Source organism: Phytophthora parasitica (genome assembly GCF_000247585.1).
Source record: "Phytophthora parasitica INRA-310 unplaced genomic scaffold supercont2.27, whole genome shotgun sequence".
In the NCBI taxonomy this organism is placed as follows: Eukaryota; Oomycota; class Peronosporomycetes; order Peronosporales; family Peronosporaceae; genus Phytophthora; species Phytophthora nicotianae.
The window spans coordinates 531,339-551,207 of NW_008649013.1; the positions used below are offsets into that span (position 1 = coordinate 531,339).

General features: G+C 46.7%; 5 protein-coding genes across 5 annotated transcripts; all 5 read left to right on the plus strand.

Annotated features, from left to right (window-relative positions):
* Positions 1-1,795: 1,795 nt before the first annotated feature.
* PPTG_11647 (hypothetical protein) lies at positions 1,796-2,290 on the plus strand (the record flags this gene model as incomplete). Its single annotated transcript, XM_008907770.1, has 1 exon — positions 1,796-2,290. One exon carries the CDS (start codon positions 1,796-1,798, stop codon positions 2,114-2,116), a length of 321 nt encoding a protein of 106 aa, XP_008906018.1. The 3' UTR covers positions 2,117-2,290.
* Positions 2,291-5,225: 2,935 nt separating this feature from the next.
* PPTG_22982 (hypothetical protein) lies at positions 5,226-7,222 on the plus strand (the record flags this gene model as incomplete). The annotated part of the gene is made up of 5 exons (XM_008907771.1): positions 5,226-5,371; positions 5,607-5,659; positions 5,767-5,889; positions 6,320-6,513; positions 7,046-7,222. The coding sequence occupies 5 exons, from the start codon at positions 5,226-5,228 to the stop codon at positions 7,220-7,222; spliced, it is 693 nt and encodes a 230-aa protein (XP_008906019.1).
* Positions 7,223-11,028: 3,806 nt separating this feature from the next.
* PPTG_11648 (hypothetical protein) lies at positions 11,029-11,958 on the plus strand (the record flags this gene model as incomplete). The annotated part of the gene is made up of 2 exons (XM_008907772.1): positions 11,029-11,387; positions 11,448-11,958. 2 exons carry the CDS (start codon positions 11,029-11,031, stop codon positions 11,956-11,958), a joined length of 870 nt encoding a protein of 289 aa, XP_008906020.1.
* Positions 11,959-14,440: 2,482 nt separating this feature from the next.
* On the plus strand, positions 14,441-15,040 carry PPTG_11649 (hypothetical protein; the record flags this gene model as incomplete). The annotated part of the gene is made up of 1 exon (XM_008907773.1): positions 14,441-15,040. One exon carries the CDS (start codon positions 14,441-14,443, stop codon positions 15,038-15,040), a length of 600 nt encoding a protein of 199 aa, XP_008906021.1.
* Positions 15,041-15,702: 662 nt separating this feature from the next.
* PPTG_22983 (hypothetical protein) lies at positions 15,703-17,709 on the plus strand (the record flags this gene model as incomplete). The annotated part of the gene is made up of 4 exons (XM_008907774.1): positions 15,703-15,853; positions 16,159-16,527; positions 16,986-17,033; positions 17,486-17,709. 4 exons carry the CDS (start codon positions 15,703-15,705, stop codon positions 17,707-17,709), a joined length of 792 nt encoding a protein of 263 aa, XP_008906022.1.
* Positions 17,710-19,869: the final 2,160 nt, after the last annotated feature.

Sequence of the window (19,869 nt, forward strand, 5' to 3'; positions counted from 1 at the left end):
TGTTCGCAAAAGCCAACTGTCCCTTCACCACAGCTATAGCCATGGGCTGCATTATTACTGGGCGTGTTGTCCCAACAAGAACACAAGACTGGGGTCAAACGTGAAGCAAGGGTGGGATGGACTCGCCGGGCGCATAGGGCGCCGCGAAGAAAGGAAACGCGCTAGTTTGGCGCGTCTGCGCGGGGTACAAGTGAAAGGAACACCTACGGTGACTCAAGCTCGACCGTAACATCGGATGGAACGCCGACGGGTGGCGTTCCAGATGTGGCTGCTGATAAGACCGTGCGACCGTCGTCGGGTGGAGCGGCTCGGCGAGGGCGCCGAGGGTCGGTCGGGGAGAATTGTCACGGTCAACAGCTAGATGGAGGACTCGCTATTCCCGCGGGTTGTATTCAGAAGGTCTACTCACTACAGGGTCCACGAGCTACATCCTACAAGCAAGGGCAAGATGAGCAGACATCGGCGTTCCATGTCTAGAGTGGGACTGGAATGAAGGGAATGAGGAGGTACCTCGTTGTGGACCGCCGCGTGGTAAAGATTTGTGGGCAGGTAAAGGGCTTCTAGGTCGTGGTGAGACCGTATGGAAGAGGATCAGTCGTGTTTTTATCCTTCTTAAGAGAGAAGTACTCAGAATATATCAAGTTAGCTCTCGTTCATACGTCGGCCTGCTAGATTCACGACCCCGACACTAAGGAGGAAGACCGCGACAGACGCTCGCACTGACCCATAACGCGTAACCGTAGTACATGTACAGACGGCGCACAAGTTGCGATACACATCTGGATTGGGCTGTTCAAGGCCCCCAAGAGTTCTTAGATGTATCAATACTGGGCTCCACCGCTACAAGTTTATATCAACAATAACATAAAACGTAGGATAACCATATCTTCGGCCATATGAATTTCTGTGTCTTTGAGGCTGTGAAGGAACTACAGTGCTGTAGCCGCTACATTGTAGCGTAGGATGACTTGAGAAACTAATCTCAACATGGCACCGGACGAGCAAATACAGATGTGAGCCCACCACATGATCACTTCGACGATGTGCTCAATGCCACAATCCTCGACCGCTCAGTATTGTAGACCCTCTCTGGCTGAACTTTGCTGGATAGCTCACGTCATTTCGAGTTATTCCTCCTCAAGCCAAACATGGCCTCGACCGTCTCGCTCGCTTACCTAACAACCGTTTTCCCATTTGTCCAAAACAACAGCGATGCACAGCCGAAGGGCGCGGTGAGCAATGGGAATCAGCAGAACAGGAGCAGGAGAGACGCGAGCAACAGCGTCGCCGCATAGCCAACTGGCGCTAGCAGAAGAAAAAGAGAATGTCCGCTTTAAGTGACACGCGCCAGCAACTCGAGTAGACGCTGCAGCTTCGCGTCGATGCGGCTCGTGTTGCGACGGATCGGGTCACACCATAATCAATCCGCGACGCCTATTTTCAAACTACAATCCAACGTGCGATATTAACGAGGGAGAATCTGGCGCTGCGAGAAGCGATCGGGAAACAATTGGATGTGGAGATGCTGATGCAGTTCAGACTGGAATAATGTCTCGACCACATCTGTCAAACGGAATCGATCAAAGATTTGTCGGTAAATACCTGTTGGCGCGTGCTGTTTCCAAACTGCGGGCCGTCCTTCTACTTCTCTCCCTTCTCCAGAGAAGAATGTGACGATATTTTGAAGAACAACGACGTCGGGTACACTAACAACCACCCATGTACCGCTACAGTGGGGAAGATCTTCGGATGGTCAGTTGACTACACCCCGCCGCAAAATTCATCGGGAACGTTCATGGCGCATGCACGGTTTACCAAACGCCTACGATGCTCTCTGGATGACGCATATAGGATCATACCAAGCAAGGATAAGAGCTTGCGGCCCTCGTTGATTACAGCGCGTAACTGGGGACACGTGCAAATTGGAGGCATCAGTTGCCAAATACTGCAAGCATTTAGCGACGCTTACCATGTTTTGGCGTACAACATCCCGGGCGAAGTGAGCCTTCCGTATTTGGCCATCGCACAGAATTCTCGAGGAGTAAGCCCGGACGGCAAGCGCGCCAATAAGTATGAGATTACGCTCGCAGATTCGGAGGCCAACGCGCTTAACTGACTAGTAGAAGGGGAACAACAAGATGTCCAGTGGCCGTATGAAGGCGGCATCTACGTTACAATCACGGAGGTTGGCGAGTCTACAATCAATGTCGTCTACGACCTGTGGGCTGGGTGTTTGAGCGAAGTGCACAACCGGGAGCTCTTCATCGACTGGATCAAGTTTGCAGTTCAGTTAGAAGAGTGCGTATCCCCAGCGAGAATCTCCTGCACATGGTTGGAGAATGAGATATGCTGGAGTGAAGTAGATGCAGAAGATGCGGTGAGGAACCAAGCAGGAGGATACAGGCACAATATCGATTTTGCAGTTCCAACTACATTTTTTTGTTTATCATCATTGAGCGTCGCTAGAACTTTAGTGACTTATCCGCTATAACAGAGGTCTTTAGATGAACTCACACGGTTTAGCTAGGGTTAGCTTGTAGGATGGGTTTAATGATCGCACGGTCTTAAATTAGTTACTTTGAAGTGCAAATACATGAACGATGGAAGGCCAGATAGTGTATTTCCAAACGAGGTACCTAACAGAATTCTTGATGTGTGTCCACGAGGTTGCGCTGCTCGATCAACCCTAAGAAATAGCGGGATACATACTCCAGATTGTGACATTTGCACATATCTAATTTGTGCACAACTAACCGTAAAAGACCACGACAATTGTGGGTTTACTCCAACCTACCTGGTGGGTTTCAGCACATGTTCTAGCGGTTTGGCTACTTGAAACCCACAATTTAGAACCCCAGTACTGAACTAGGTTATGAAGGCCTATCATACTTGGCTAGCCATGAGCTCTACGGTGCTAAGTTTGCCGCCTTCTACCTGGCGACGAGTCTCAGTAGATCACGAACAAAAATGGCCTAGCTTCTCCTTGGTAACGAAGGCGGCGACAAGGATATCGGTGGCGTTCGAGTTCAACCAAGTGGGTGATCGCTTCACGGTTAGAAGACCAATGATTTGAAGACCATGGGTGTTATGGCTGGATACGTGAATCTCACGTACCAAGTCTACATTCGTGGAGCGCTGACCACCGCTGAAGCGTGGACGTTCCTCGAGGAGCACTTCAACAAGAAGACGCTCAAGAACCGACCCCTCGTCACCAAGAAGCTATATAGCTTCAAGATGGAGCCCGATACAAAGCTTGCTGTCCAAGTGGACAAGTTCAAGGAACTGACCCTACAAAATGGAGTAAATCAGCGAGTTTCTGGACGAGACTCGACAGATCGTGCTACAACTCTAAAGTATGACTGATGAGTACCGTATGTTGGCGACTGTGTTGGAAACACGCCTAACGTAACGCTCCCCTACGCGATCCAAGCACTCTCCGGTAGTGAAGCTTCGGATGAATCGTCACCGGCCCAAGAGAGGGCGTTCGCTACGATAAAAAAGGGCATCGGAAACAAGCGTCGCTTCAATGACAAATGCTTCTACTACAAGAAACAAGGGCACAATAAGTTCGAGTGCCGCGAGAAGACGGCTGATGAGGGAGGTGGTCAAGTGGCGCTAGCTGAAGCGTCACACTTTGCGTTCACGGCTGCGAGTGTGATGGCCAAATCAGAATGGCTCATTGACTCAGGTGCAAGTTCGCATATGACCAGCGTTCGGGACGTATTCGTGTCCACGAGGGACCCGAAGACGTCAATCTGTATCACGGTTGCGGATGAGACGAAGATTGACGCAGGTGCAAAGGGCACTGTCGGGTTGAAGATGATGGACGGTATTTGGGTCACGATGTCGGATGTTCTGTACATCCCTGAAGTTGACCCGTCTCGGTGTCGAAGCTGGCCAAAAGAACATCATCACGCAGTTCAGCAACGACAAGCGTGTCTTTCGCTGTGGCGATGGAACGGTCATGGAGGCCAAGCGCTGTAGAAACGTGTACAACTTGAAAACAGTGGTGGACGAGGAATGTCATGTTGCGGCAACTCGTAAGGAGCCATGGACTGTGGTGCTTGTACGCCTTGGCCACATGCCATTCATGCTCTACCAACAGCTATTGGGCATGGCAGAAGGAGCGTCCCGCGTCACAGATCGAGTCAAGAGTGATGGCTTCTGTGCAAGCTCCTGCATAGGGACGACAAGGGTAGATGATTTCCCTCGACACCCGAATAACCTTGCCAAAAGTTCTGGCGTTCTGGATTTCGTGCACACGGCCATCACGGGTCCGATGCAGACCACGATGCCTGACGGTTGCACATACGTGGTGATAATCATTCACGATTACTCACTCCACGCGACCGTATACTTTATGGAGGCGAAGTGTCGTCGAAGTTCAAAATCTACAAGGCAGCAATGGAGAATGCAACAGACAAGGAGGTCAAGCGCCTGCGCTCGAACAATTCGGTGCATACTCGGAGAGAAGGTTCAAGGACTGCTTCAACCGCAGCGGCATCAAGCATGAGAAGCTGGTACTATATACGCCTCAGCAGAACGGGTTGGCTGAGCAGATGAACCGGAGCCCCCGTGGAGATGGCTCGCTGTATGCTCTACCACGAGAGCATCGGGAAGAAGTGATGGGCTATGCTGTTAACAGTGTTATACAGCGTCGATCATCAACCGGATCCACAGTTCGGTTACCGTCAAGACCCCGTGCGAGATCGTACACCGAGCAAAACCACAGCTCAAGAACATGAAGGTGTTTGATGCGCTCGGCTATCTGCACATTCCTAACGAGAAACGTCGCAAGCTTGGTTGGAGTGTTCCAGTGTCGCTTCATGGGTTACGAAGATGGCATCAAGGGATACCGTGTTCTAAACGTTGAGAGTGACAAAGGTACAAATCCCACACACTGAGACGTTCGTCGAAAGGACAAGTACAGGGCACCTAATAACGTCCCGTAAAAGCGAACATGTCCAACGAACTATGGCGCCGGTGCCGAATGATTCACGCCTTGGCGAATCCGCGTAGATTGTCCCTGTTGAAGGTGAAACTGGAGACGTGATCCCACTCCAACATGACGTGAGCGTAAATAACTCAATCGTGCCGTATGATTCGACACACCCCATGATAACTCCGTCGAGAACACGTCACACTGATGAGATAACAAATCCTGAAGAAGCAGATACAAGGAAGAAGCAAGTGGTGGCATCGTACGAGATCGGGACGATGCGTCAATGGATGACTCAAGAACGTCCAAAGCCAACGACCAGTATCTTGCGACCTACGAAGGCGGTCACGCGATGCAGCCGCCGAAGGCGTTCTCAAGTCGTATACCAAGGCAGCCACTGGTGCTGAAAGTGACGAGTGGAAGAAGGCAGCTGTAAGTGAACTTGATTCTCACTGTCAACAAGATTTGGAAGCTGGAACCAAGGCCAGCACACCACCGTCCTATTGATTGTCACTGGGTGTTCGCGTTGATGCGCAATGATATGGATAGGTTATCCATCACAAGACCAGTTTCGTAGCGAAATATTTCTCACAAAGCATTGGGTCGACAATGAAGAGACGTACGCGCCATGGCTTACTTGAGTTGATTCCGTGTCAACCTGGCACAGTGCACTGCTCATGAATTTGAGATCGAGTAATGTCGATACGGCTTTCCTCTATGGTAAACTAAACGAAGAGATCTACACTGAACTGTCGGAAGGTCTTCGTGAACTATTGAGTTTGGCGGAGGTTGAAGGCGATGATAACGTCGTGTTTCTTTTTCTGCAGAGCCTCTACGGATTCAAGCAGGCATCTCGTGTCTGGGACAAGATTACCGACAGCCATCTCAACGACATGGGTTCAAGGCTGCGCCTACTGGTCCATGTCTAATCACGAGATGTGAAGGTGACGGTGAGTGTATCTACACCTTTGTCAATCCTAGTTAACAACAGTGTAAACCAAAACGGAACGTCCCGAAAGCAAAAAAAGTTTTTTTTTTAAATTTAAAAACAAGATATTGCAGACCAATATGGATTTAGTCCACAGTAAATCACACTTAAGTCCCATAGCTCATCAGCTCGGTTCGAATGACGGGGGCAACTGAGAGTGCACAGTGGCGAGCCATCTTATTCACAAGACGGAGGTCAATCAAGGAGATGCAGTGCTCAGCTGCCCTTTCAAGAAGCTGCATCCGCAGGTCAGTCTTCTCACCGTACGGCGCGTCGAATATTACCTCGTGGCTCAGCGACAGAAAGGTCTTTATACGAGCTTTTGAAACGCTAAAACAGCCTATTCAAAACACGAAAGCATTATTAGAGTTAGATAAAGAACATGGTACTAGACGAGGGATTCTTCCATATTGGGAGTAAACTTGGTGCACGCACCACGGGCGCCTCCTCTTTTGATTTCAGCGGAGCCGCGCTTAACGATATTGCGTGGTGTGGTAGATGGGATGTCGTTACATCTCGTGGCAAGCTCCCAGTCTCGCCCCTCTGTGTTCGCGCGCAAAACCCGTTTACGCGCAGCCAGCCCATGGTAAGTGGGAGGATCCACCACTGGCCAATGCATTACACTAAATCCACATTGCTGAAAATCCTAAATTTTAGTTTTATTTCTGATTTTTGGATGTTACTTCGGTTACTTCACTCCATTTAAATTTACACTGTTGCTAACTAGGATCGGCAAAGGTGTATACGTCGAAGATATGCTGATCGCCGCTAAGTGCAAGGCTATTATCGCTTCGGTGAAGGTTGAAATCGCAGAGAAGTCCAGATTAAGGACCTCAAACATGCACGCTTCATTATCGACATCAAGGCTTACTACAGCATGGAGTCTAAGACACTACGTATCAGCCAGCAAGCGTATACGAGTCGGTCTTCAAGAAGTTTGGACAGGAGAATGCGAAGCCGTGCCCTACTCCCCTGAAAGCTGGAGTTCATTTTACCAAGGCTGGCGAACCTCAGACCGAAGGTGACAAGACAGGCGACAAGAGCAAGTTGAAGTCAACACCGTCGTGGACAGCTTTGGCATGCGGACTCGACCTCACATTTCGTTCGCAATCGCCTAGTTGAGTCGATTTCTGGAGAAACCGGGACAGAAGCACAAGGGTGCGGGCATCAGGGCCGTTCGCTACCTGTTGCAGACCAAGGATGTGGGCATACGCGCGAAGGACGTCAAGGACCTGGACTCATTAAATACTCCGATGCAGACTGGATTTGGAACCACGATGACCGACGATCGATGAGGGAATGGTGATTGTGTTGTGTGGCGCTCCCGTGGTATGACGTTTGGCATTTCAGAAGACTGTTGCTCTAAGTTCGACTGAGGTTGAGAACATAGCATTTAGTGAGTGTTCCAAGGAGGTGGTGTGGATATGTAATGCAAAGCAACCAGATGCCACGGTGATCTACAAGGACAACCAAGGAGCTATAGCGTTGGCAAAAATACTGGTTACCAAGCTCGCACCAAGTACATCGCATTCGCTACCACTTCATTCGTGAGAAGGTTGCAAGTGATGAAGCTGACCTGGGCTATGATGCGTCTATAAAACCCACTTGCGGATTTCCTGACCAAGGGCTTGTCGTCCAGGACGCTAAGCTAATTGGTAACGCGCAGCAACATCGTACCCGTGCTCGAGATATCTAATTGAGTGGGGGTGTTGTGGTTGCGCTTCGCTGCCTAAAATACTTGACTGGATACCTACCGTTGTCTGGGCACTCTGTTCGCGTGTGCAGTGCGTGTGCCATGTGGCTCGAGCTGGAGTGGGGCAAATACTGCGACCTCATGGGACCATACGGGTTGATTTTTGCATTATCGGCTGGAATTGCATGGATAATCGCATGCAGCGACGCGGTCATCTCCCTGTTGCAAGATATTCTCCCTATTGCGCGATGCGTGTTTGTATACGAATTTGGATGCGCCGCCCAGTTGTAGAAAACTTTCATGTTCCAGCCTGGTCCATCCCTACGTATACAGTAAAGCAATCTGGAACTTCCTGGATACTTATCTGTATGCGAAGGGGGATGCATGCAAGGATGCAGTAGGAGAGCTGCATGTGTGGGATGACGCAAGCAGGATTAGGACTTCTAACTCATTTGATCTCACTCCAGATATCCAATTATCTGCTCACATCAAAAACAAGCCTCGTTCTCATCATCCTATACTCTCAATTGACTAATGCCGTGCTAGCACGGTGAAGCTCTGAATTTTACATATATGTACATGACTTGTACCAGAAACTTTATATTATTATTTTTAATTTTTATCTATTCCATTTTTTTAAAGTTGTACATGTAATAAATAAAAATACCATTGTTTTACTAATGCTTAATTTTAAACTTAAAGGTTTTACGTGTAATTCCAAATGCACCTTGACATATAAAAAAATAATAATTTGGTCAAAACCTAGTAAGATTACAACTTGTTGGTTAGTTGGGATCTTCATCTGCTGCAAACGCAAGCGACTTTACTACCCCCAGCAGACTGTGGTGGATGAAGTGGAGTAGTCTTCTATCATCAACCCAGAGACCCAGTCAGAACAAGACACTTCCTGCTTGGATTCGCTCAGTTTAGTAGACATCTTCGCAGTCAAAAACCCAGGAAGAACCAGTGAGCCCTAGCGCGCTCGTCCAGCTTCATTTGCATCCGAGTTTTCTGTATATGACCCAGACGACGCATCCAGTCGAGATCTGCGCGAACGAACAAAACGACTAAAGATTCACTATACTAGGATTTCCAGTAGGATGATTGCATGGACAGAAATTACCGTCGTAACGAGGACCAACTCCGTATTACGCCAGCACCACAGTTTAAATCAGGTGTAAGAATTTCCAGTAGGACGATTGCATGGTCACTACTCACGGTCGAAGACCAAATTAGTATTGCGCCAACATCACAATTTACCCATGTACAAAACGTATATGAGAGAACGTAAAATCTAGTGATGGCACCAGCACACTTAGTATATCTGTGCTTTAGCTCCAAGTTAATGTAATTTTTTTTTACATTAATTATGAACTAATTTAAAAATAGTTATACGTATACGCTATTTGGCCTACAAACGTTTAATTAGACGTGCATTAAACCTACTTCATCAATCGACAGAGTAGACTATTAAGTTAGAATCGCCTTGAACTGGTCGGAGAGGGTGGTTACATCTACATATATGAATTAAGTGTAATACGTGTATGTTATGTTTTTTAATCTTGCGCTTTGAGAACAGAACAGCGAACTCTCGATGAGATCGCGAACGGCCCCAAATTTTATATTTCGCTTTTTTTTTTTTAGGATCTACGCTGGTTTTTTTTTTACCTTCCGGAGATGGTAACCATCGGTAGTGCCTCGTGGACGAGATTGAATTTAAGTTGTTAAATCCACCACAAACAAGCTCACTCTTATACGTAACGATTCAAGCACATATACTTTGTGAACCAGCTAAATGTCGATCGATGTGATCGAGCCATCGCGAACGGAACCGGAGAGCTGATCTCCGCAAGAGCGTTGCTGTACGCAAGAGCGTTTCAGTCACTCCGTGGTACCCAAAGCCCCAAGCGTTTATGTCAAATACAGAGGTTTATGGTATTTGCATGCTTGCCGACCATTCTTGTAAAACCCAATTTTTTTATTTAGCCCTAATTGTTTGGGGTAACATTCACTGGGTTATTGGGTTATGAATGTTGCTCCTGGCCGCCACAAGCAACATTCACCTGGGTAATTCTAAGTGTGTAGAGGAAATTTAGTATAAGAGGTAATTATAACAACATTTGTATGGTGAAGAAGTTACATCTCTAGACAGCCCACGTAAATTCAAAGGGAATTGCACCACTTTGGCTTAGTAAATCCATGTGATTCGCTGATATCACAGGCACATCGAGTCATACAGTCAAACGCCGACACAAAGAGAGTACAAGCCTTTTCTTAGTATTAGAAATAAAGAAAGAGAGTTTTTTTAGGCAGAATCTGCTAAAACTCTGGATATAAAATTCAGAGAATACAAGGTAATCATAATAAAAATCTTTTTTAATGTCAATGCAATGCCCACCATTTGCTGCGCATTGTACTGGCATATCTCTCCATCCAATCGAACTTCTGAGGAGTATACTTGACGTAAAGAACAACTATAGTGGTGACAGTTGTGAATATCCTGTGCAAGTCGGACAGGTCACAGAAGAAAAGTACATAATAGTACACAATAAACTTATATTCTACTCTTGTTCTCCAGGAGCTTTCGTTTTACACAAGAACACCGATAATCAGTAAATTTATTATTGTCGAACTTTATGGCTCAATGTCGAGAGTACCGACACGTTTATTGATTGATTGGATAGGGTACGCCGCGGTTTGTGGTAATACTATAAAATTATTAATACGGTGGCTGTAAGCACAAAACGGAGGTTTTGTATTGTCCAAAATAGCTTTAACAGGATCAACTATGCAAACATTCCTGGCCCAGGAAGGCGGTGATTCGATGTGGCTTTTCACTTGATATTGACGGCTCATGGAGCCTGAAGCAACTTTCCCTCATAAAAAGTGATGCGGAGGATGTGGGGGCTAAATAAGGAGCGTGCCTGTAGACTATGATTCGTCAAAGTGACACTAATTTTACCACACTTAAATGAGGGTCAGTTCAAAATAGCAACACTCAAACTAATACTTGTAAAGAAAAATGAAAAAAAAAAAAAAAAAAACACTTCACATGAATTAGTATTGGTGAGACTAATTGCGGTGACTGAATATTCGAAGCGCCATCCAACACAATCCATCATGCCTGAATACTGGATACTGATTGGACATAACAACTTCTTTAGTGTAAAAACCAGGATTCGACTAGGGGGTGTTTCAAACGTATGGGGGATTTTCCGTCGTTGTCGAAAACCAGAGAGCCAGACGCAGATACAGTAACACATCGATCGGAAATATGGAGCCGATGTTTGAATCTGTAACGTTTCTTTGATTACAGTACACAACTGCATTGTCAGGGAAGAAATATTAACCCTAAACCCTAAATAAATCGCATTCTCTATCCTCGTAGTTGTAATCGCAGAAAACGTTATGCTGGAAACTGAACTCTTCACCTCAGTTTTCAATTCACCCGTGGCGACACCACTTATCACTACTGAAGCGATGACACTTCTTACCACCCTCGTGCTATGTTTCCTTTTGCACTCATCTGTGCAAGCCGACTCAATTAACCATGATCAAGTACAGCCATTCACTCAACCCGATCCAGTCACTATATCTGAGAAAGCTGCCGTCAAATTCATGCCACAACTACACATTGGTGAAGGTTGTGTTTCTTTCCCAGCCGTTAATGCTGCTGGTGAGATCACCGGTGGGCTTAAAGGAACAAAAGGCACGGATGGCTGCACGGAAGCCCCCCTGGGGTCTCAAATGTATGGCCGAGCGACGTGGTATGAAGACAAGTGGGCCATGATGTTTGCATGGTACTTCCCAAAAGGCTTTTCTGGTAGGCTCGCGCGGATCCGCCACGACTGGGCTAGCATGGTGATCTGGCTTGACAACCCAGCGTTGGAGACGCCAAAGATTCTGGGTGCATCGTTGTCGCACCAGCTTCTGAAGCCACGAAGGTGGTTCGGCTTTAAGATGACAGATGAGAAAGAACCGTTTATCAAGTACACCAGCATACCTCCTATGGGTTTTGTGGGCACTCAGCAGGTTTTAGTGAACAGAATCAGTAGATGGCACTACAATTACACCTACGTTGGCGGATCCAACGTTTCCACCAGGGTTTCACATACGATTGTGGACAAGTTTGACTGGTACACTTTAAGGTTTTCGTATCAGGACGGTGAATACCTCGACCTGGTTATGTGGGAGCAACTCACGGACGAAGCGCGCGTGGCTCTCAATACAGCGGATTTTGGGGAGTCCAAGGTTCCTTTTAATGACCGGAACTTCGAAACGACACTACAACTGGCATGGCCGTTTTTAATTAGTCGACAAACCGAGTTGGATGTGTAAGGCTTATATCAATAGAGGTAACTACAAACACAAAAGACAGTTTTTTTCAGCCTTCAGCACGCTGGCGGCTACGAAGCAAGGCAGACGCAGGAGATACGTCGGTGCAGGATATCCCAGCATCAAGCTTAACTCTGTAGACTTTAGTATTGTAGAGCTCCTTTGGGTGTAAACACGATTTTCAATCGAACGGAATTTATTCAATCTAGGATAGCTAGTCTTAAACGTGTCCAACACCCAAACATGAAGTAGACGATGATACTAATCAACAGTCTGGATGGCCGAACAGCGCCAATTGTTCTGACGCAATAACAGGCTGTTGTATTTAATGATAGAGTTACGAAGAAGCTCCAATTCAGAACTCCAGAGGTTCAAAATTGCTTCTTGTCTATAGGTCTACTTAACGCCATTATTGCTATTCTTCGCTAGAAGCCCACGTTATCGATACCACAAGCACTCAGATAGACGAATTACACACTGATACACATCGCGAAGTACCAAGTGCTATACGAGACTACATCCGCAAAACGGAATCACAGACCCCAGTCGGTCTTGCGCACACTAGCACTATCCGTTCTTTACAAGCATTACAATGAAGTATAGCTATCTTTTTTTAGCGTCAGTCCATCAAAAGGATATTGTTTTAGTACTCCCAACCTACGATAAACGCAGGTTTCATTACAAAACTACATACTAGTACACAATAGTGTCGTGTATGTGTGCTTATGGGTGTGAACCAGGGTGCGTTAACGTAGTATACTATAAAGCCCACTACTGCTACTTCAAGAAGACCACAACTTGGCAGACAACGGAAAAAAATGACAGCTAGCTCGCTCCTAATGCCTTCGAAATACAGAAATTACTGAGCTCCTATCTCATTGTATGGGTAACTATTTTGCTTGAATAGTCATCGATAGTAACATACTTGGCTTCTGAATGACGCACGCAACTGATCGACTTTCCGAATTCGAGCCATCATAGTCGAACAACGGTTAGATATCAAATTGCGCAACATTCGACTCAAACATTTTTGCAAACAGGGCGTTACTATAAATATCGGAATATGAATTGATATTACAACCGAACATTCTTCGCACCATCAAAAAAGCAAAAAGTTAAATAACAATAAATACCTTTTCTTAGAATGTCAAGAAAAATTCGAGACCTGGTGGAATATTTGATCTGTTTAGGTGGTCAAAGCACAAACAAGTGTTACGATAGCAAAGTGATGGCAATAAAGTAATATATAAAATTTCCTATGTATCATCTACTGTCAGAGCATGCAACGAGTATCTGCTCAACAGGAAATACAGATTAATCTCCCATAGCTAATACAGCTCGTGGAACAACTTTTGATCAAATATATCAAGTCGATCATGGTAAGGCGGTTTGTTGTGGTTCGCATTTTCTGAAATTTAGTGGAATTCGAATGAAATGTTCCAAATTAGGAAATTTTTGGAAATATCTGACAATGCACCCGACATCCCAACGTTCCTGTTGTGTTCTTTTCAGAAGCTGATTTCCGGTGAAATGTACACCATTACTTTGCTTGAAACACACTATCAGGACCATCCAACAGAGCATCCACCTGATGAAAGTTTGCCAATTTCCTCAACTTGCATTCTCGACACCTGTCTGCCAAGACTGATTAATTTTCCGGTGGAGACTTGTGGGAAAATTGCTTTTCAGTGGGAGACATCTATCATCGTCGACCAGAACGCACATTCAGCCAGAAACATCGACAAGCGGTACAGTTTCATCTCCGAGCAGTTTGTTGTTGTCGGTTGAGGGTGTGAAAGGAGTTGCAAAACCGACCGCGGTTCTTACACAAGCAGTTCGGACAAGATGGTTAGCGTAGATAGAGTCCTTGTTCTCATTCTCCAAGTTGAGTCGCCTCAGTCGGATAATTAAACCTTCTTTCTAGTGTCACAATGTTCACTATCGCTGCTCTACGCGCCGTCAAGTTCGTTCTGCTACTACCGAAGATGTTGGCGCATCCGTTGGAGGCCCTAACGTTCGCCAAGGTTAATCGGCGCACTCGTACGGCTGTTTTCGACACCGGTGTGGGTTCAATGGCAGGAATCAAGCTGAAAATAACACCAACAGAATCGGTCCAATGGGCTGTCGACGAGAGCGACGTTCAAAATTGTGGCGGGGTGCCATGCTACGAGCTCTCATCCTCGCGTTGATAAACTATCAATTTCTGCACGGCCAAGCGACGATATATGAGGGTCCGCGGGTTCATGTGAGCACAGGCATGGGCGAATTTGTCATCGCAACGAATGAGGCTACGACAAGTATGACAGTTGTGGCCTTACTGCTGCAGCCTTTTACATATTCAGCATCCGAATGGAGTTTAGACGAATTGCTCGACATGCACAGAGTCATTTGGAATCGCATAATAGTGGTTGACGGATCGTCTGCCTCTACAACCTTGCTGATATTCTAGACGGCTACGCTGGCGACTCCGATATTCCGTCTGAAGATGCTCCTGTACTCTGGATTAATCCCCGATCAGGACTCCAAGTGGAATTTCCGCCTAAACACGCAATCGACTACACTCACCACATCCACGGAGGTACCCAGCACTGTGGGAACCTCATTTTGCTGTGTGGCGGACCCCAATCCAGTGTCAACAAGTCCTCGTCCAGAAGGTATACAGTCAGCAAGTAACAATAACGTCGAACGACTATTCGACCCTCACAACGATGATGATGAATTTCTCGACGAACCTGATTCTACAACTATCTGCGCACAACCAGCACACAGTTCCATCGATCAGAATGAAGTGGTGCCTCCCGCGCGCAAACGCGCACGCCTCATAGCACCGGTCAGTAGCAGACACTCGGAAGCTGAAATGTCTGCCACCACATCGATTCGACGTGACTTGCAACAACCGGCTGTTGGCCACTTCGCGGGTCCAGTTAGAGGCAGCAACACGGACGAAGAAATGTTGGCCGCCATATCGAATCGACTCGATCTGCAGAGAAGGATTCCTGAGCGATACCTCAACGCTGCGTCGAAGCCAACCGCTGCGGAATCGATTGCTACAGCACCTCGGGCAACTATCACGAGTCTGGATTAATCACGGCGGGCGCTTTGATTCGTTTCAAGAAATTTCACAAACAAGTCGCGTCCCATTCGTACCGAGTGCTTCCCAGCAGGACGTCCACCAGTGTATCACAGCTCTCCACCATCAAGGTAAGAATGCGTCTGAATTTCCGGATGGTCTCATCACTTCTCGATTTGTTATATTTTTGCCCCTGCCCGGGGTGTTGGTGCGGATATACGACGTGCAGTTTGGTAATCGTGGTTTGTCAATCATGCATCTCTTACCTGCTGACGATATGACAAGAATGCGTTGGCAGGAGGATGGAGGAGCCAATTTCCAAGCTCTGACTTCCACCGCTGGTGCACCGAAAGCAACACGCGCTGCAGGCATTCAAGACGTTGTGTCAGCATGTCAAACATTATCCATTTACGCCATAGAACGACCTACAGTCCGACATTCTTGCATTGGTCACATTAGTTCAGCGTTTGGCAGGATCTACTTGTCATTGGGACGTAGAGGACATTCCCTTCCTGGTTTTCTGGATTAATTCCATGTTGGAAGCGTATCGCGTGGCAGTGGAATTTCGTACTCTCATTCCCGACAATTTTGCTCGAGGGTTTGACACAACCAACGTCGATATTCAGCATCTCCTCCAATCAGCAAATGCACGACAAATACAACGTGTCAAAGTACAAATGGAGCACGTCAAAAACGACACATCTCGGGCTTCGAAATCAACACATGCTTCAGGACGTGAGGTTACGGTCATCTCAACCGCCATTACCAAAGGCATCGACGTCCTAATACCCGGTGAGAACGGCAAGAAACTCTGTCTCCGATGCTCAGGTCGGGCTCACTTCAAACCAGAGTCGCTTCATACAAAGATGAAAAAAATTGATTCTAAGACGTTTTGGAGGTCTGACGCCTGAATATATATCTCTATGAAGGTGTCTCGATGACGTCCTGTCATCATCATTGAAAGAACTTCCGCCCAATGACAGTTCTCGTTGTCGTCAGAACGACTCCTTTCAGAACCACATCATTGCGCAGTCAATAAATGGGAAAAAGCGTTACATCAATACCACAATCGGCCGCAACGCTGGCTTTGTCAGCCCACGTCGATGGTAGTCTCAATCGCCAGCTGCGTCCAGCCGTACGCACGCAGGTCCGCCCATCGACATCAACGAAAGGACGTAAATTCAAACACCGGTGGCAAAGCATTGATCCTCTGCTGGATAAACAACCGGTACGCTCTCCGACTTCAACGGGGAATGGAAAACCAAGCAGCTATCTCAAGGCGCTCTTTCAACTGAGTCAGCTTGGCTACCACCGCTATCCATCGCATCCAGCGAAATCATTCGTCAGCATCTCAAAGAAGACTTATTGCGAGCGGAGGTCGCAACAAGTCGTCGTTTACGTGCGCTGGGTTTCCGACGAGGTTCCAATCGCGAAGGACTTGATTCACGTTATCAAGAATCGCCATAGAACACAATCTCGACGTAGCCAGTATGGCCAAGCTTGTACGTGGAGATACGCTAGCCGAGCCCAGACCAAACAAAGAGTTTAGAATTAGCGATGTCAGATAGCTGCTTCGTGACTACGAACATTGTGATCAAGTGATTTCGATAATGGAAAACGGGATCCAATCAAAATGGCTGCGCCCTCCGCCAACTCAACGAGCGCCCAAGAATCACCAGTCATGTCAACGCCATCTGCGGTGAGTTATCCGTAGCATTTGGGAAGGCCAAGACGATAATCACTACATGGTAGTCAAGGTTGCTATGTTGCCTCACTGGAAAACATTGTTTGCAGTCCTTTGAGTGCCGTGGAAAAGAAAGACGTGGATCCAGCAAATCGCAATTCGCCTTATTCACGATCTCTCGTTTCCCCCCGGGATTTTCTGCAAATTCGTGTTTTGACAAGTCATGTGCTCCGGAAATTCATTATCTGTATATCGCGACCATTGCTGATCGCATAGATGATCTATATCATCGCCATCCAGCACTTGTCATTCGCACCCTCAAAGGTGATGTAAAGTCTGCTTACCGCCACTTAATGACGGCAGCCAAGGACGTACATTGGATGGTAGCTCACATACCAGAAGTAAAAGCACTAGTGGTCGACTTATCTGCCCCGTTTGGTTGGACTAGCTCGCCATCATTCTACGGAGTTTTCGGTCGGGCCATTACTTGGTTACTTCAGATCAATTCACCGGCATCAGTGTCATACAAAAAGACCATACTCGTGAAGTGCTGGAGTGATAATACGTCGGCGGTGTCGTGGACTAACACGCTGAACGTATCGAATCATTTTAGTCTAGATCGATTGGACTTGCCGAGGCAATGTTCAACATTCGTGCGCACACTTCGCATCTTCATGGCCTATCCAACCTTGCGGAAGACGCAACGTCTCGGGCATGGGTTACTCCGTTTGCAGAAACGTGAACTAATTTTTCTGCCTCATAGTCACAGATAACAGTTCCAGCGAGCTTGAGGCACATCTATCTGAACTTCTCGACGACCTCCAAGCCCAATCACTGGCCCAAAGCTCGAACATCAAGTATTCCAGTACATGGCGGCAATGGCAGCAGTGGTGTGAAAAAAGCTACAATTCTCAGTGTGGCTATTACCCGAACCAAGACGACACTCGTACCAACTCAGTTTATTCGCCGTCTACCTCTGGAAATACGGGTGGAGCAATAAATCACCCGGAAATTCAACATCTACCGTCCTTGCCAAGATCAGTCATCTGTCGTGGCATCATAAGCGCGTCGTCGACTACTCAGTTAGGTTGGTCATGGCCATCGGCTCGCAATCGCAGGAATGCGACGAAAAGAAGGAGCTCCAACCAAAAGAGCACCCGTCACAGTCGCCATTTTGCGAAAAATTCACCGCAGTCTCAACTTCACCAACCAGCACAACCTCGTCATTTTAGGGGGGGGGGGGGGCTGCGGTTCTGGGCTGCGGTCCTTCTTCTCCGGAGATTGGAGTATCTTGCCCAATAAAACAAGGTGCGCCAGTTCGCTCTTAATGCAGCAGACGTCAGATTCTTCCAGGTCGACTGAACTCAAGCAACAAGCTTCGGAGAAATTCGGTTAGCAGTGATTCGATTTCGTGGTGGCAATACGGATCAGTTTCGGCAAGGAACCACCAGAGCCATCGGAAGGTATGGAAGACCTTGGCTTCGCCCGATTCATGCACTGTGGTATTTATCTTTACATCACAAAAATATACGGCTGCCCTCAAGCAAACTGCTATGCTCATTGGATTCCGACAATGTCGTACAGGTTAGCTCCATAGCCAAGATAATCAACGAAGGGGCAGCATCCGTCGGGGAAGATCCCGCTCAACTTGGAACTCATTCTTTCCGAAGTGGAGGTGCTACGGTGCTGTTCAGCGCAGGTATTGATGCCGACACAATCAAACAATTTGGCCGGTGGAATCTGACGCGTACCAGAGGTACGTAAGCAAAGGTACGTAAGACTCAGCGATCAACAAGCCTCTCAACTCGCAAGCACCATGGTCAACTCTATAAATTTCGCGGTCAACCACAATGGGCAACGTCAATGCCAAGCGGTGAGGGACCGCCAAATTTTAGTGCTGCTGCTTGGCAGCACGCCCCAAGGATGCTTCGAGTGAAATTAGAATGAACGAGCACGTGATCTAAGTCGATACATATCACTGATTCTTACTAGCAGCAGGAAACACCATGCATTTCGACAGTATTTAACTTATTTATTCTATCCATCATACTGTATCAAGTTTCCGATTAGACATAATTATTATCAAAAGACAATACAAAAAACAAGTATACCAGTTCGGTGGAGTCCAAATCTATCAAGTACGATAGGATATCACCATACACGAGCTCATCTTAAATTCGAACCTAAAAAATACACGCTGCACCATTCGTACATACAAAGCTGAAAAACGCTCCTATTCGATTCTTTTACAAGATCATTCCGACAATACCTCCATCAAACAAATAGAGTTTACAACCCTTCAAAAATTGCTGATACATCTGATGGATACTAGAATACCAATGGATATTCCAATTTTGGGCAATACGAAAGACATCACTGGAATACATTATTGGATCGGAGGATTATCTGGCAAACGTTGTTTCCAGACCAGGAGTTATTGCGATAACTAAAGTTCTTCATCTATTTGGAAGATCCACAAGCTCGCTCATCACCTGCTTTGAAATGCTGTGGGTGGCACATACCATCCGCGTCAAATGTATTGGTAGGGGTGACACGATATTTAACTTTTAGTTTCATCATTATAGATATCCGTCACCAAGCCATGACAGTCATTTCTATACAAAGTGAAACTAGGGCCATGGCACGGCTGTAGTTTCAAATTGTATAAATTGTTAATTTCTGGATGTTATACACGAGAACATGTAACTTGGATTCATTTTAGGCTTTTAAGCCTGTCCATACCTCGATACTTATGGAAAGCGAAAGGTAACGTATCCTCTGGCTATTGCGAATTCGGATAGCAACAGGCGCGGTCAAACTGCCGCAGATTCGCAAAACCACGTTATCTGGGCAGCAGAGGGGAAGACGATGTCAGAAGGACTTGTCCTTGCCTCACGAATGATTTCAGGATATACAATGTAGACTGTATCACTTAAACCAAATGCATCAACCAATCGAAGCAAAGGCAAATCCACTCATTATCACTTCGACATCGCACAAAGGCAAATCCACTCATTATCACTTCGACATCGCACAAAAATGACAGTAATAGTAACCTCGTTAAACCCACTGTAAAGTTAGAGAAATAAATGTACTTCGAAGCATGTAACCTGTTGGTCATCAAGTTTTAACGTTAGAAGCTAACGCACATATCTTGTCT